The sequence below is a fragment of the Eriocheir sinensis genome, chromosome 10 (assembly GCF_024679095.1).
Source record: "Eriocheir sinensis breed Jianghai 21 chromosome 10, ASM2467909v1, whole genome shotgun sequence".
In the NCBI taxonomy this organism is placed as follows: domain Eukaryota; kingdom Metazoa; phylum Arthropoda; class Malacostraca; order Decapoda; family Varunidae; genus Eriocheir; species Eriocheir sinensis.
Window position 1 is genome coordinate 21,332,136 of NC_066518.1, and position 17,193 is coordinate 21,349,328.

At 43.6% G+C, this 17,193-nt stretch overlaps 1 protein-coding gene across 1 annotated transcript; it reads right to left on the reverse strand.

Moving 5' to 3' along the window:
* On the reverse strand, positions 1–2,936 carry LOC126996364 (uncharacterized). Its single transcript, XM_050856737.1, has 7 exons — positions 2,682–2,936; positions 1,937–2,499; positions 1,499–1,764; positions 1,181–1,375; positions 933–1,059; positions 652–794; positions 1–541 (listed from the first exon to the last, which is right to left on the reverse strand). Exons 2-7 carry the CDS (start codon positions 2,219–2,221, stop codon positions 1–3), a joined length of 1,557 nt encoding a protein of 518 aa, XP_050712694.1. The 5' UTR covers positions 2,222–2,499; positions 2,682–2,936.
* Between the last annotated feature and the right edge of the window lie 14,257 nt (positions 2,937–17,193).

Below are 17,193 nucleotides of genomic sequence, written 5' to 3' on the forward strand. Positions count from 1 at the left end.
TCACGTTGCTGAGGCTGGACCTTTAGCCTGCAAGATATCTCCCGCAGAGCTGAACAGCCTCTCTACAGCAGCAGAGCTGGGGAGAGGGGTGTTGTACCTCTTGAAGAGGTCCAGCCAGGCACCCCTGTAGCGGGCGGGGAACAGGTTGGGGCTGAGGGGGATGTCCACCATCTCCCTTTTCCAGTCTTCTAGTGTTTTTACAATTGTCTCCTCCACTTCTTCCTGGTACCTCACCTCAGGGACTGTGGCACTGGAGAGCAGAAGGTGGAACTTGTCCACCCTTTCCTTCCTCTCTTCAGGCTGCCTCTCCAGCTCTGTGCCCACAATTTCCTTCACCTCCCTGACGATACGGCCCTGGATGTTGGCTGCCTGGTCAGGATTGAAGTGCCGCACCAGGGACATGGTGTAGTGGGGGTGGAGCGCAGTGGCCATCAGGATATCGGCGTCCTGAAGCTGGTCAGCAAACCTGCCGTAACAGCCTTTGCCACTCCCCTCTTTCCCAAGTAGTGCCGACACTAGCGGTAGAGCAAACTTCAGGTTCCTGTAAAGAACATTGAAATTTTTGAAAATATATATTTAAACAAGTATACTATTGACTACGTAGCTTTTGTTACGAATGTTGTAGCTATGTCAAAGAAATAAGTTTCTTACCTGTCAACTTTCAGCCTCTCCTGCTGAAACTGCATTAGCTGTAAGGCAGGCATCAAGGTGCCCATGTAGGCGTTGGTCTCGGATTGTAGGCTGTCGAGGCACTCTGCCACAGGCTGCATGACCTTCAGGTACTCAGAGAGAACCTACAAGGAAAGTTTAAAATTTTATTTATTTATTCTAATTAAATCTGAAAAGTTGCACATGATGTAGTCAACTTTTATAAATAACCAATAAACGTTATAGAAAAGCATACAATAAGTACTTTAATTAATTTCACTCACATGTTTATCCATCTCGTTAAACGTCGCCGCCCCTCCCTTGCTGAGGATCTCATTCAACGCCCGCATCTTCTCTGGGTTGGAGAGGACGTCCATCAGGCTCTGGATAGCATCATAGTAGGAGTTCCACCTTTGGAAATGTAAATTAATTACAAACAACTGAAACAAGTAAGAAGTAACCAAATATTTTAAGCCATTCTATTGTTGACTCAAACAACATTATCTCTTAAATATTCTTGATGGATTCTTACCGAGTAACACAGAAGGTTTTCAGCTTCCTCCCAGTCTTCTCCTTGATGGAATTGGTCACCACATAACTGCGGTTCTGCAGGTTCCAAGTCCCCTGGGCTTTTGCAGCAGCCTTTGTGAATGGCGCCCTAAAGCCTTGGTTCCATCCAGGCACAGAGTGGACGTCGGCAGTGGCTATAAGGTTGAGGGTGTGTGCACTGGAATTAAAAAAAAACTTTTAAAGCTTTTTAACTTCTGACGTTTATACACTTTCTTGTTTCAAAACTTTAACGTTTTAACTGTTATCAAATAACTTATCACAGAAAACAAAACATACATACCTACATCTGTAGTGTTTGGGCAGCTTAATCATAGCAGGAACCACCTCCTTCAGCTGGGCATGCAGGTTTGCAGGCTGGCCAACCACCACCTCAGGATCCTGCTCCTCCTCTCCCTCCACAGGCACATCGCCTGCACCGAAGTACTTGAAGGCAGCCACATAGTTGGTGCCGTTGTCCGTGGTAGTGGCTACCACCTTGTTCCCCAGGCCAAACTCCTGGTGGGTGTCATAGATGGCCTGCGCCAGGACCACATTAGTCTGCTTCTCCTGGAAAAGAATAATAAATATATAGTGTTTTGTTAATGATAGCATTTTTAAAGATAACTGATGTTAGTTAATATAGTACTTAGTTTAACATTACCATTGAATAAAATACAATCACAATATATTCACTGGTATATAAAAAAGTGTTAACTTTTTTTCTTCTTTTTGTAATTACCTTGATCTCCTTGCACGCTAATGTGCCACGTTGGCGGCGGAGATTCTGGCCGATCCAGTGGCACGTCATGCCAATGAAGGCCCTGTTGTGCGCCGTCCAGCTGTCGGCTGTTGTGGCGACGTAGCTGGCCTCATACAGCGCGTTAGAGAGGTCCGACTTGGCAGTGGCCCAGGCCTGGTCAATGTCTCTCCCCAGGGTCCTCCTGGATGGCGCGGAAAACTCCGGCGACAGGAGGCTGAAGAAGTGCCTGGTGGTGGGGTGATCTGTGAGGCTCAAGGGCATCATAGTGTCAATGAACCACCTGAAATCGATTTTTAAAAATTATTGATTATTAGAAATTCAAATTATTATTAGAACTTAAAAGTGTTTCTTTTACTATACCTGGTGCAAGTCTTCCTAAGCAACTCTGGGGTCACCCTGTCCTTCCAGCTAAAGGACTCCTCCATGCAGAGCTGGCGACCACCCCTCTTGGCGGGGAGCTCGTCCTCTTTGGCCTTGGAACGGCCTCTCTTGCTCACCCCTTCAAAGGCCGCCCTGACACTCGGAAGCATGGCACGGTGCATCTGAGAACAAGAAAATAAAATAAAAATATTACTTATTTAAAAAAAAATTGTATTTTGAAATTTTGTATGCAGTAAGCACTGTAGGCAGTCATTAAGCACTGTAGGCAGGCAGTAAGCACTGTAGGCAGGCAGTAGGCACTGTAGGCAGGCAGTAGGCACTTATTTAGATATTATTTACTTACTTTCTCATAATGCTTTTTAAGGTTCCCCTTGCTCCTGGTGGTGTAGGTGTAGCTGGCAGCCTTCCCCCCTTTCTCCAGACAGGTCTTCTCCTGACAACGAGCTCTCCCAGTGTGGACAACCTTCCCCTCTTGAGTGTCTTTCTCTGTCTTGACGTAAGAGTCAAAGACAAAGAACCTAAAAAAATGTTTAAATGTTTTAATTGACACGATGCGATAAGAACTTTAACTTATTAAGAGTAACGTATAAAATATCAAGTTCAAATAGTTACATTAAAATGGTAAAAAAACGAGAAAAAAAATAAATAGATTAGTTAAATAAATTTTACTTACTTTCCAAGGTCTTCCAGCAAAGACTTGAGCTGTCGGGTGCCCTCCTGCCTCTTCCTCTGATCCTCCTCAGTCTCATTATCCTCCATGCCTTCTATGGATAGCTGGGAGGAGTCCAGCTCTGCGTCAGACAACCGGGACACTTCAGAAAGTTGAGACAAGGCAACGTCTGACGTATCCAGCAACGATGGGGTACTGGTTGTGGGTGCAGGCGTGCTGGTTCTGACCGTATCCTGACCAATTTTTGTAACCGTAACGTATTTATCCATGGCAAAACTAAACAGTAAGCACAGTAACTTCGTAAGTAACTGTTGCAGTGCTTCCAGAGCTTTGGGCTTACTTTCTCTGCTTAGAGTCCCGGGCAAGACACGTACTAGCGTGTGAGTTGTCAGCAGAGCGAGAAATACTAGAGGAATGGGGGCCCCAAGGCGGTAAATCGGCTTTTATACCATGGTAACGGACGTAGGCATCGTAGGCATTGGCAGGAACATGCTCAAACCGGAAGGAGTGACGTCACTCCCAAGTGGCGGAAAAAATAAAATTAATGTAGCCTGGTCACAGCCTGTTTAATAATAAAATGGTCACACCGTACCCCGGAAACAGCGTGTGTGTGTGTGTGTGTGTGTGTTAGTTGTTGCTGACTGCCTGTATGTATGTATGTATGTAATATGTATGTATAAATGCATGTATGTATGTATGTATGTATATGAGAGAGAGAGAGAGAGAGAGAGAGAGAGAGAGAGAGAGAGAGAGAGAGAGAGAGAGAGGTAACGGCTCTAAACCTTGTTCCTTCATGTTGTTACATTCTCGTGACCACATGTTCAAATAATGTTGACCACATGTTCTCGTGACCACAAGTGAGAACTTTGCTACTCGGCTCTGTCTGCCACAATATCAATAAAATAATAAAGATAATAATAATAATAATAATAATAATAATAATAATAATAATAATAATAATAATAATCAGGAAAATAAGAATAACTGGCACGGTTAATTGCATGTATGTACACTATATTTGATATATGTTTCCGTGTCTGTTTAATCGCGTGTCTTTGTTTGTTGAGAGAGAGAGAGAGAGAGAGAGAGAGAGAGAGAGAGAGAGAGAGAGAGGAGGGCCGGTTCAGACTGCTCCGTTTGTCATCAGTTACTCATGCAAGAGCGTACGTCATCAGTGACGTCACCGTCATACCTTGTGCTTTTAAATTTAAATCTTGTCTAAATTTAAATTATCATGTTTTAAATCTGTGAGACTGTTGCCATACCTTCACCATACGCCAGTTCACTGTTCTGATAATGATAGCTATGAAGTCCTTTTTCTTCCAATATAAAGGTTGATACGCAGTAATTAAAAGTGGTAATCTAAGCGACATTGTTTTAATAATGTGACCGTTTCTTTCATTCCCAGTTTTGTACAATATGGCAACAGGACACGTGTGTCTCGACGTAAGGAAACCAACACCTTGGGTTCTTGCTATCCGTGCACGTGGTGTTGTCATTGATGACGCACTTCCTTTAAGACGGACGACAAACGGTATATTTTGAACCGGGCCGTAAATCTGAATGAGTGACGTCACTCAAGTGGCGGGAAAACATGCCCTGCAGCACAGACCGCGTAAACGACCGGAAGTATTACTGCAGAGCGCGGACTGTTTGTCGTTTTCATTTTTTTTATCCTTGAAAACCTCAGGTGCGGAGGTACGGACTTAAAATACTGCCGTTCCGCACCTGTTACTTCCGCACTTTTGAAAAACTTTCCGCACTTCGGACCTCCGCACCTCGTTTAAAGGTCCGCAGGTCCGGAGGAGCGGAGGTGCGGACAGAGGTACGGAAGTGCCCAGCTCTGTCGATCATACAAGAACATGTAGCAAATATGTGCGAGTTGGCAACACTTCCCGCCTGGCGCTTGGCCGCGGGCCCCGGGGGGCGCGGGCGGAGCCTTGCTCCCCGCTCCCCTGCTCGCTCCTCCTGGAGCCTTCCAGAGGCCCATAGACCACGGTGGAAGCTTCCAGCACAACACTATCCCCCCCTCTAACTTGTGATCGTCCCGATCACACACTTAACTATATATAAACATAAGAAAATTAATCAAAAACATAATAATCGTCGTATCGCCGTTTTTAGACCCTTCTTTTCTTGTATTAAATCAACTCTTTTATCACTCATTAATTACTCCATAAATGATTTCACTGTCTCGTATCCCTGGTAGCGTGATCCGGCTTAAGTTGTTATTGGAGACTGGAGTTCGGGGATAAACAAGGGAAAAAGAAAATATACATTTATTTAAAATTAAATGAAAGAAATTGCCTTATGCAATATTCTATGCTCAGACGATCATAACACTGGCATATTCAGCAATGGATGCAACATATGACAAACGACATGTCTTAAACATAATACTACAATATGTGCTCAGTTGTTGCCAATAATAATAACACTCGTCGTTCCACAAGCAGTGGTTTGTATCTCTCTGCTTACATCACAATCATTATGTACTCTCTTCACAAAATCCTAATAACACATTCCTATAGTATAATCTACTACAAGTCATGGAAACACCCAATTTTACCACACCCAGTGGTTTTACCTTTGCTTTACATCGCAAACAAATAATCACAATCCTGTCCCACTCACAATCCTACTTCACATCTCCTACATTATAATCTCCAGGACAATACAGTCGGTTTCCCTTAGATTCTCGAATTTCTACTCACGATTAAGATCACAACAGCCATCCTCGGCTGAGTGAGTAGCAGGTCTGCTTGAGGCGAGAACCAAGCTCGGTCTACTCATACCACTGATTTCTAGGCCACATTTTTCTTTGCTTTAGGCGGACTTACATCCTTGACACGCCCTTAATTTTCTACATAACCAATGGCCAATACTTCCTGTCACACCCATCTGCTCGCTCATAATGTTGTATTGTTTTACTTCTCCTGCTATTCGTGAGTCAGTCTTAAGACACTCCCTCAGTGATTTTTCTGTTAAATTATTGGCTCATAACATGTCGCCACGACTGACGTCACGGGTCAGAGTCTTTTTCAATGGTTGTTCACACTTTCTGACCACGCCTACTGGGTATCTGTTTTCTGTATCTGAGTCTGGGTATCTGTTTTCCTTTACCCTCGTTGTTTCCCCTCTTTTGTACTTGAGATGTTTACACTTATATATATGTCACCCTTTTTGTTAGTGTTTGTCCTGTCAGATGTTTACACATTTGTATATCTCTCATTCCTCTCTGGGTATCTGTTTTTCTTTATCCTCGTTGTTTCCCTCTTTGTTAGTGTTTGTCCTATGAGATGTTTACTCTGTACTGTTATGGCTATTCCTCTTGTTTGTTCGTTTTCTGGTTCCTGACATACTTCCCCTTCCGGAAGATCTCGCCCCTGAGATCTCACAGGTGTTGGTGGAGAAGATACTCGTTGCAATGTCTGCAGTTGGCTTGAGTCTGAAGTATGCAGCGTCGTGCGTAGCGCAGGACATAGGAATACCCCACGGCAGACGTCACCAGCAGTAGAACCAGGATCACGACAATGGCGAAGACAATCCACCAATGGATTACGGGTTGAAAGGGCTGATCCGGCTCGACCACAGAATTGAGGGGCTGCAAGCCAGCTGTTAGCTCCTGTAGGGGGATGGACTCAGCACTGCGAAGAGAACCTTGCCGAAGCGTCAATATACCACTACCCGTCAAGCTGACAGTATGTCTGTTTACAGGTTATGGCATGTGAGTGTCAGAGTGATGGGGGAGGCAAGTGAACAGGTCCAGTAGCCAGGACCTTTTATAAACATAGGGGGAAATGTTTTCAAGACTATTGTGTGGCAGAGGTTGATCACTGACTCATGTTTCAAGAAAGCAGCCGATTCACAAGAGGCTGCGTCACTAGCCTCATGGAAGGGGCCTGTGGGAGGACAAACTAACATATGGTTATTCTTGTTACAGTGTTTTATACTAGAAAGCATAAAATATATTGTCCTATTCTCACTGAAGGCAATACATCTTGAATCAACACTGCACAGAAAATGCACAGAAAATGGAAGGGAGTCGATTCGAAAGACATCAAAGGTGTCAATCGGATCTCCTCGCAAAGGTTTGGTGAAATAGAAATTACGAGAATCGTGCAAAGCCGTTGTCCTGGAGGACAGTTATTACATCCCTATATAGAGCTAAAAAATCAAGAGCTGCAAGGCACAAAAGACCTGGAGGCCGAACCTAGGCTTCCTTTAATGTGCTGAACAACTGTTTGTCTCACATAATGGTTGGAGTTATGTATGTTTGCAGCTAAGCCTGCAGACTGAACTTTAAATCTTGTATACCTGGACTTATGTGTCTGAATGCTAAGTCAAAATACAACAATGCCTGTAGGAGCTTGTTTCTCTTCCTAATGCCAAAGTCTATAGAAAATTGGCGCACAACTTGGTTCAATACATCTACAGCTGAATATAGCCTATTAAAGGCATATAGCATGGCATGCATATTACTTAACGATGTTGAGTTTTCCATAATAAACATTTAACTATATAAAATCTTTCTCAGTTAATGACTCTAGTCCTCTATTTTTTCATGAATAGCATCAACTTGAGCCTGGGTCGCGGTACCAAATAGGTTATTAGACAAGGATCCTCAAAAAATAATTATTTCCCGTTTATTTTTATTTTTTATAAATCATAGAAGCATGCAGCTTGTTTTGATTAGTAGTCATCACATAGCCTAAAACTTTTCTTAGATGATGCAACAGTGAACTGAAGTCTTTTTCAAAATTAAAGAGTGTGTATTTTATTGCTTTTACAGCTGGATACTCAGGTGACATTTGAATAACATTTCAGGTAACGAAGCAGTTAAAATCCGTGCTTTATATAATGCAGCTAAAATATCTTCTGTGAGGCTAAACGGTACTATAGTCTCTATCTGTGAGGACTATAATATAGATAGTATGTTGGTGTGAAACTTTGGCCAGCACGTGTTGGGGACTCCTGTTGTGTCAATGAGTCGTACACCGAAAGAGTCAAATCAATCTGTGGTTTATTTCGTCATAATTCCGCTCAATTATTGCATTTTCATCCTTATACATTATTCCTGTTTTATATCGTATTAGTTTTGACACTACATTAGGCAATTCTTGTACCGTCGAAGAGCGAAGGCTTTATCTATGCCGAGGTGGCTCTGAAAGTTTGAGAGTAACCTGAGAAGGTAGGGCCTGTGCATCAGCTGTTTATTGCTGGTGTAGAACGAACATTATTTAATGTGTCATGAGTAGCAGTCACCTCTCCGCTACGAGTTATCATTTTCGGTAGAATTTTTCTCAGCGATTTCACGGTTGAGCAATGCAAAGAATAGATCAGTGTCTGTCTCTGGATTTAAAGGGTATGCTCGCCTAATCGTTGGACATTGCTGCACGTCGATGCAATCTTCATGAAGGACTTTTACTCTATCTGTGGGGACCGTTGAAACCTTACTAGTCCTGAGGTTTATAATTTTTACCATTATATCACTGATCTTCTCTATTACCCTGTAGGGTCCATCAAAAATAAATTACAACTTTTTATTTACTTTTTTCTGTGGTCTCGTTTGAGGAACACTGTCTCCAACGTTGATAGTTTTGATTTTGAAGCTTTGTATTTCTTTTCTATTTCTTCTCTACCTTTTTCAATGTAAACCTGGCATCTATCATAAACTTTCTTTGCAATTGCAGCCATTTCCTTTTCATAGGAGTCAATATCATAAACTTTCCTTGCAATTGCAGCCATTTCCTCTTTACAGGAGTCAATATCATAAACTTTCCTTGCAATTACAGCCATTTCCTCTTTTATAGGAGTCAATATCATAAACTTTTCTTGCAATTGCAGCCATTTCCTCTTTATAGGAGTAAATATTATCATACCAGGGCTGCTGAATTTTTTTCTAACATAGTGTAGGGTACAGGAGGATCTCTAAAAATTATCTCTCTGTCTCTCTCGATAAAATGGGGACTCCTTTATGGTGCGATAATACGCAGGATTATAGGCCAAGATGTCTATAAGTAGCATTATATCCCAAACGGACACATTTCCTAGAACATTCTCCTCAAAATGTTAACAACAGTATAATTTGCGCGCTTTATTACTCCATTTCCATTTGTATGGTAAGCCGTTATTCGCGTGTCGCACAGGTAGCTTCTAATTTATCTCCTGCATCACGGAATTAACGAACTCTGAACCTTGACCTGTAACAACTGTCTGAGGAACACCGTGTACACAAACAACATCCACGTACAACGCCCTTGCCATTTCGCGGGCTTCCTTACTCCGTAAGGGTACTATAATCAAATACCTTTTAAAAACATCAACTATGGGCATTTCGTATCGAACCCCATTGTCCGATACACCCATGGGACCCACAAGGACCATGTGTATTCTTCCAAAAGGAGCGGTGACGTCTGGATATTGCCGCCAAGGAGCAGGGTGCAAGTTCCCAACTCACTTTTAAAACGACTACCATGACGCACTTCCTTACATAATTTTCTACATCCCGTTTCATTCCAGGCCAGAAAGCGAACTTTCTACACCGAAATAACGTAACTTTGGTTCCTCCGTGCCCTGCAGTGGCGACGAATGAGCCAGAGTTATCGCCTTGGAAATACTTGGGGGGTAGAATCACCACCTTAGTGGCTTCTCCGTACGGACTCACTAAAACACATAATTTATTTCCACCTGTAACTCTGACAGGGGCGGCATCTTACATTATGCCCATCTTCAACACAATATAACACATTTTCCACCTGTACCTCTAACAGGGGCGGCATCTCACATTATGCCTTTTTTCTCTGAGTCTTTGCTCAATTTTCATTCATGGGGCTTCCTTCTTTTAGCATACTTATATGCTGGCTGCTCATCATGCAGCTCACTAATCTCCTGAATACTCCAGTCAAGTGTGTGGCCAATACACTCACTATTCAGGTCCATACATATCATATATTTTATTTTCTCATCTTTCGGCGCCTGTTTCTTTTTCTGCACTAGTGCAATACCTTGCCCCTCATTATCCACGTGTTCCACGGTTTTTGTTGTTCCCCATCCACAAACATTATCGCGCGTGTCCTTCTAATTCAATCTCAGTGTCCTGTTGAGCCTTCATCCTTGATAAAAAAATCTGCTACTATATTTTCCTTGCCAGGCAAATGATTGATTGTGAAACCATACTAACTCATGAGAGTCTGCCATCTAGCTATCCTGCCGTTGGGACTAGCTACCTGTAACAACCAGACTAAAGGTCTGTGACCCGTGTGGATCTCAACAGGGTAACCCAGTATTAATGGGCGGTTTACGTGTAACCCATAAATTACAGTTAAAGCCTCTCGTTCAACTATACTGTACCGCTGTTCTGCCGTATTCAATTTCTCACAAAAAAAGATACAGGTCTTAGTTTATCATCATTATCCTGTTATTGCAATACTCCACCAGTATTGTAGTAGGACGCGTAGAGTGACTGTACCAAGCATTCTATCCTTAAGGGTTGAGAACGCAATTTTTGTCTCATCCGTCCATATGAGTGGAGTTTTATTTTATTTGTATTTATTCTTTTAGTGTACCGTTCTTCCCTTTGTAAATCTTTAGAAAAGGAGCAACAATTTGTGAATAATTTGCAATAAATTTGCGAGAATAATTAGTCAATCCAAGAAATGACTGTAAATCATGAACAGTTTGGGGGGCCGGGACGTTTTGTATGGCCTCCAGCTTGCTAGACTGAGGTCTTATTCCCTCTGAGCGGATGGCATGGCCCAGGTAATCTACTTTGTCCTTAAAAAGTTACACTTCTCCATCTTAAGAGTCAGTTTGGCTTCCTTTAAGCGATCCAGAATTTGTTCTAAGTTATCTGCGTGATTAGAAAATATATCGCCCAGGATAATTATGTCATCAAGGTACACCTGAACCTTGTTGCTTAATACTCCTGTAAGGACAGTGCTTATTATTTTCTTGAAGCAGGACGGGGCTGTTTTAAGGCCAGAGGGGAGGGAAGTAAATTCCCAATGTCCTGCTGGAGAAGAAAATGCCGTCTTCTCTCTGCTGATTTCATCTTGGGGGATTTGATGGTAACCCTGTTTCATGTCTAGGCATGAAAAAAAAAACTTACTATCTCCCAATTGATTGAGTATGATAGTTATATTAGGGAGTGGGTACCGGTCGTCCCGTAGTGTTTTATTAAGTGCCCGGAAGTCCAGACAAAGTCGTAGTACTCCATCTTTTTTTGGCACTGGGATAAGTGGGGCATTATAGGGTGATCGCGAAGGGCGAATCACACCCTGTTGCTGGAGCGATATAAGTTGTTTATTTACTATGTCATGATAACTGATAGGAATGTTATATGGACGCCTGTACACTACTTCATCAGTGTTTTGCTTGATGGTGCTTAAAAAAATAGGGCGTTACTGTTAATGGTTCTTGTTCTGTGGAAAACACTGTTATATATTTATCTATTAAGGACTTTAAAACCTGATTCTCTCTCTTCACTTGGGAATTTAGCGTCAACAATTTGATAGAGGCTTTTCTTCCTTACTTCAAGCTCTGCGGGCTTCGAGTCTGTTTTAGCTGTGTCAGCGGTCTGTACACTAGATACTTGTGGCAGATCAGCGTATAGCTCATGAGTGACAGGCTTCACAAATCCTAACGTTGTATTATCATCTATCTTTACACTCACTTTCAATATTCAAATACGGCACAGTGACATAAGATCTTTGATTGTCAGATGAAGGGGTTAACTTAACTATCCCTGAGCACAAGACTCTAGCCTGAGGAGTACTAACACAAGGCTCAAATAAAGCTTCACTTGCCCGTAGTTGCGTCACTAGCGTTATGTAACCTGCAACAGATGCATGCAGTTGCAAAGGTTCCGCTGCTTGGCAACGTACGGCCTTATTTTCAGTGAGACCTTCTTCATTTCCATCTACATTTAGCTAAGATCCTTCACCTCTAGATATAAGACATATTTTTCCTGGCATAATTGTATGGTTTCGCCTTCTATTATCAGTTTTAAGCTTCGTTCTTTTGTTCCTCATTTAGTTGCAATGTTTTCAAAATAATCTCGTGCTACACGACAAATCAGTACTCAACATAATATGAGTCGGCAAATCTACATCGCGTGTTATCAATAAGTCTTGGAAACTACTTTTTCCTTCCATATTAACTTGTCTTTTACCGTCATTTTCAATATGGTATCTTTGCACAGAGACAATATTCACGGGTTTCGCTTCACAGTTATTTACTGCGAGCCCTAATTCTTTAATAAATTCATCCGTTAAAAACTCACGCACGCTCCTGTTTCTAGGAGTGCTGCCACTTTTGCATACGTATTATCATGAGTAGTGCGATCTGCCTAACAAAGTTACTCTTGAGTTATGTTAATTATAGCCTTCTTTTCATTATTTTTAAGGTCACTCCCTTGTTTGTTATAGCCTTCTTTTCCTTATATTTATGTGATACGGTTACTCCCTTGTTCGTTATAGCCTTCATCTTATTATATTAAAGGTTACTCCCTTGTTCGTTATAGCTTTCATCTTATTATATTAAAGGTTACTCCCTTGTTCGTTATAGCCTTCATCTTATTATATTAAAGGTTACTCCCTTCTTCGTTATAGCTTTCATCTTATTATATTAAAGGTTACTCCCTTCTTCGTTATAGCCTTCATCTTATTATATTAAAGGTTACTCCCTTCTTCGTTATAGCCTTCATCTTATTATATTAAAGGTTACTCCCTTCTTCGTTATAGCCTTCATCTTATTATATTAAAGGTTACTCCCTTCTTCGTTATAACTTTCATCTTATTATATTAAAGGTTACTCCCTGTTTTGTTCTTCGCTCATTTTCCGTTTTTTCCACTGCAAGTGTGCATATTTATTTATTTACTTATTATTCATTTATTTATTTAATGTTATTTGTAGTAGTTAACTGAGGGGGGCACTACCCTGGCCTCCTCTTCCTCTGATTCTCTTACTTCACACATTTATCTTAATACTTCACACTATTGTCCATATGCTTCATTTTTTTTTATTTTTTATTCATGACTTTTATCCATACCTCACACTTTTCTTAGTATTTCACATTTTTTCTAGATCATACTCTACACTTCCTACCTGGGGGACGCGGGTTAGGCCTTTATAAAGTCACTCTATGGCTGCATGCCCGCCGCGGCACACCACCACCCTGTGAGGCGTAGAGCCCCGTGCTCCCCTCCATCCTGGGGTAACAATCCTAAAACAAACAAACCTGAGAGGCAGGACGCTGCCGCTGCCTGTCACCTGACACCCTCTCACTGATGAATGGATCGCGGCGCGGGTGGAGAGAGACTGCCCATCCCTTTCCACTCCGCCCGGGACGGAACTCATGAATTCTCGGTTGAGTCGCGTGTGCTACCCATTGCACTACAGAACAACAGTGGTTGGCCAGAGTTTCCATTACCATATCGTCAAAGTCCATGTCCTCCGGAAGAACCATTAATTATATAATTAAATCGTCACTATTATTTCCGCCACTTAAAACGAGCAAAGCTTAATTAAAATAAGAGGCGGTTTCTCGTCAGAGTAAATTAAACAAAAGCACTGTAAGCACATGTCCCTATTTATCCCTATACCGCTGCCGCCAGTTTTAGACCCTTCTTTTCTTGTATTAAATCAACTCTTTTATCACTCATTAATTACTCCATAAATGATTTCACTGTCTCGTATCCCTGGTAGCGTGATCCGGCTTAAGTTGTTATTGGAGACTGGAGTTCGGGGATAAACAAGGGAAAAAGAAAATATACATTTATTTAAAATTAAATGAAAGAAATTGCCTTATGCAATATTCTATGCTCAGACGATCATAACACTGGCATATTCAGCAATGGATGCAACATATGACAAACGACATGTCTTAAACATAATACTACAATATGTGCTCAGTTGTTGCCAATAATAATAACACTCGTCGTTCCACAAGCAGTGGTTTGTATCTCTCTGCTTACATCATAATCATTATGTACTCTCTTCACAAAATCCTAATAACACATTCCTATAGTATAATCTACTACAAGTCATGGAAACACCCAATTTTACCACACCCAGTGGTTTTACCTTTGCTTTACATCGCAAACAAATAATCACAATCCTGTCCCACTCACAATCCTACTTCACATCTCCTACATTATAATCTCCAGGACAATACAGTCGGTTTCCCTTAGATTCTCGAATTTCTACTCACGATTAAGATCACAACAGCCATCCTCGGCTTGAGGCGAGAACCAAGCTCGGTCTACTCATACCACTGATTTCTAGGCCACATTTTTCTTTGCTTTAGGCGGACTTACATCCTTGACACGCCCTTAATTTTCTACATAACCAATGGCCAATACTTCCTGTCACACCCATCTGCTCGCTCATTATGTTGTATTGTTTTACTTCTCCTGCTATTCGTGAGTCAGTCTTAAGACACTCCCTCAGTGATTTTTCTGTTAAATTATTGGCTCATAACATGTCGCCACGACTGACGTCACGGGTCAGAGTCTTTTTCAATGGTTGTTCACACTTTCTGACCACGCCTACTGGGTATCTGTTTTCTGTATCTGAGTCTGGGTATCTGTTTTCCTTTACCCTCGTTGTTTCCCCTCTTTTGTACTTGAGATGTTTACACTTGTATATATGTCACCCTTTTTGTTAGTGTTTGTCCTGTCAGATGTTTACACATTTGTATATCTCTCATTCCTCTCTGGGTATCTGTTTTTCTTTATCCTCGTTGTTTCCCTCTTTGTTAGTGTTTGTCCTATGATATGTTTACTCTGTACTGTTATGGCTATTCCTCTTGTTTGTTCGTTTTCTGGTTCCTGACACCGTGGACGTCTGCGTTGTCTCTGTCTTCTATCCTCTGCCTCCTGCGCGTCTGTTTCCTGGTGCGCCTCGTCGTTGTCCGCTTCTTCGGATGTCCCTGGAACATCTGCCGAAGCCGGGGGGTTATCTCCTTAGGCTGAAAGGTCGTCGTCGACCTCCTCTCGGTCCTGGACGTCCCTTGCGTTTTCGTCGGCTGCTGGGTGTCTGTAGTTGTCCCAGGTGTAGTTTCCCGGACCGTGGTACCTCCATAGCCGGTTGACGTGTACAACTTTCTGCTTGGTCCTTTCCGTTCTCCGGATTCGGTAAGTCACGTAGGAGAGGCGTTCTAGCACAGTATAAAGGCCTTCCCAGGGGCTTTGTAACTTCGGAGACTGTCCCTTCTTCCTCTGCGGGTTGTAAAGCCAGACTTGGTCTCCTTCCTTGAAGTCAACGTGGCTTGCCCTCATATTGTAACCACGCTTCATGGCCTCGATCCCCGGAGAACTTTAAGGCACCACGGACTTGATGGTGCACCTCTCCCAGCCGTTCCTCTAGCTGACGGGCAAAACTGGAGGCGTCCCTTGGAAGGCCTTCCCCAGGAGGCCTTCCTGTCAGTAGGTCCACCTGCAATCGCAGCTCACGTCCAAACATTAGCTTTGCCGGTGAATACCCCGTAGGCTCGTGGGCGGCAGACCTGTAGGCCATGAAGAGCGCAGGCAGCTTCTGATCCCATGAAGACTGGTCATTGTTGCACTGCTTGGCCAGCTCCTGGCCCAACGTCCAATTAAACCTCTCCACCATTCCATCTGACTGTGGGTGCAGAGGGGTTGTCCAGGTCTTCTTGATACTCATAAGCTTGCAGCACTCAGCAAGGACTGTTGACTCAAAATTCCTTCCCTGGTCGGAATGGAGCTCGTTAGGCACACCGAAGCGACAGAAGAACTCCTCCACCAATACCTTAGCGATGGTAGTGGCTTCCTGGTCAGGGATGGCGTAGGCTTCCGGCCACTTGGTGAAGTAATCCATTTCGACGCAGATGTACCTATTTCCGTTCGTCGTCAGAGGCAAGGGTCCTGCTATATCCACTGTCACCCGTTCCACTGGGGCTCCAACCTGGTATAGCTGCAATGGGGCACGGTGACGCTTCTTGGGACCCTTTTTTGCACAGCACACCTCACACGCGTGACACCATTCTTCCACATCCTTCCTCATGCCAACCCAGTAGAACCTTTGGCGCAGGCGACTCAGTGTCTTCTTTACCCCAAGGTGTCCGCTGGTGATGATGTCGTGCATTTCTTTCAAGATGCCTTCCCGGGACTTCATAAGTAGCACCGTGGACCAGTAGTGGTCAAGACCATCATGAGAAACCCAGCGTCGCTGCAACACCCCGTTGTCCATCCGAAGAGTGTCCCACTGAGTCCAGTAATTCTTGGTGGTAGGGCTTTCTCTCGAGTTACCTCCCACCCAGATCGCGTTGACGACTGACTCAGCCACTCCATAACTGGTCGCAGATCTCGGTCCTCCCGTTGCAGTTTTCCCAAGTCTTCCCATGGCACCTCCGCTGTCTCTTCCACTGTAGTGCTGCGGCACATATTCTGGATGCTTTCCCTCTGGAGGCAATGTTGACACTCAGGTAAGCAGGGGCGCCGGCTCAAGCTGTTCGCGTTACCGTGTGTTAGCCCAGATCGGTGCACAATAGTGTAGTGCTGCTGCTCTAGTTTACCTATCCAGCGAGCAAGCTGGCCCTCAAGGTTTTTCAATGACTTCAGCCACCGCAATGCAGCGTGATCCGTGCGGATGGTGAAAGTTGCACCGTACAGGTAAGCTTGGAAAAAGTCAAGGCTCTTGACTACTGCCAGGAGTTCTTTCCGGGCCACGCAATAGTTTTTCTCGGCTGGGGTGAGCTTCTTGTTGACGTAGGCCACAACCCGCTCCATGTCGGCACATGCTTGGGACAGCACTCCACCAATCCCCTCATCACTGGCATCACAATCCAGTATAAAAGGTTTAGAGGGGTCTGGGTACGTGAGTGCGGGCGAGCTGATGAGGGCCTCCTTGAGCTTCTCAAAGGCAACCTGAGTTTCCGCTGTCCAGTCAAACTTGCGCCCCTTCTTCGTCAGGAGGTGCAGTGGTGCAGCAATCGTAGCGAAGCCTTTCACAAACCTGCGGTAGTATGAGCACAATCCGAGGAAGCTCCGCAGCTCCTTCACGTTGGTGGGTGTCGGCCAGTCCCTTACCGCAGCCACCTTTTCAGGATCAGTGCGTACTCCTGCCTCGCTCACGATGTGTCCCAAGTATTGGACCTCCTTTTGGAACAGGCAGCATTTCTTCGGGCTGAGCTTAAGGTGTGCAGCTCTAAACCGGGCGAAGA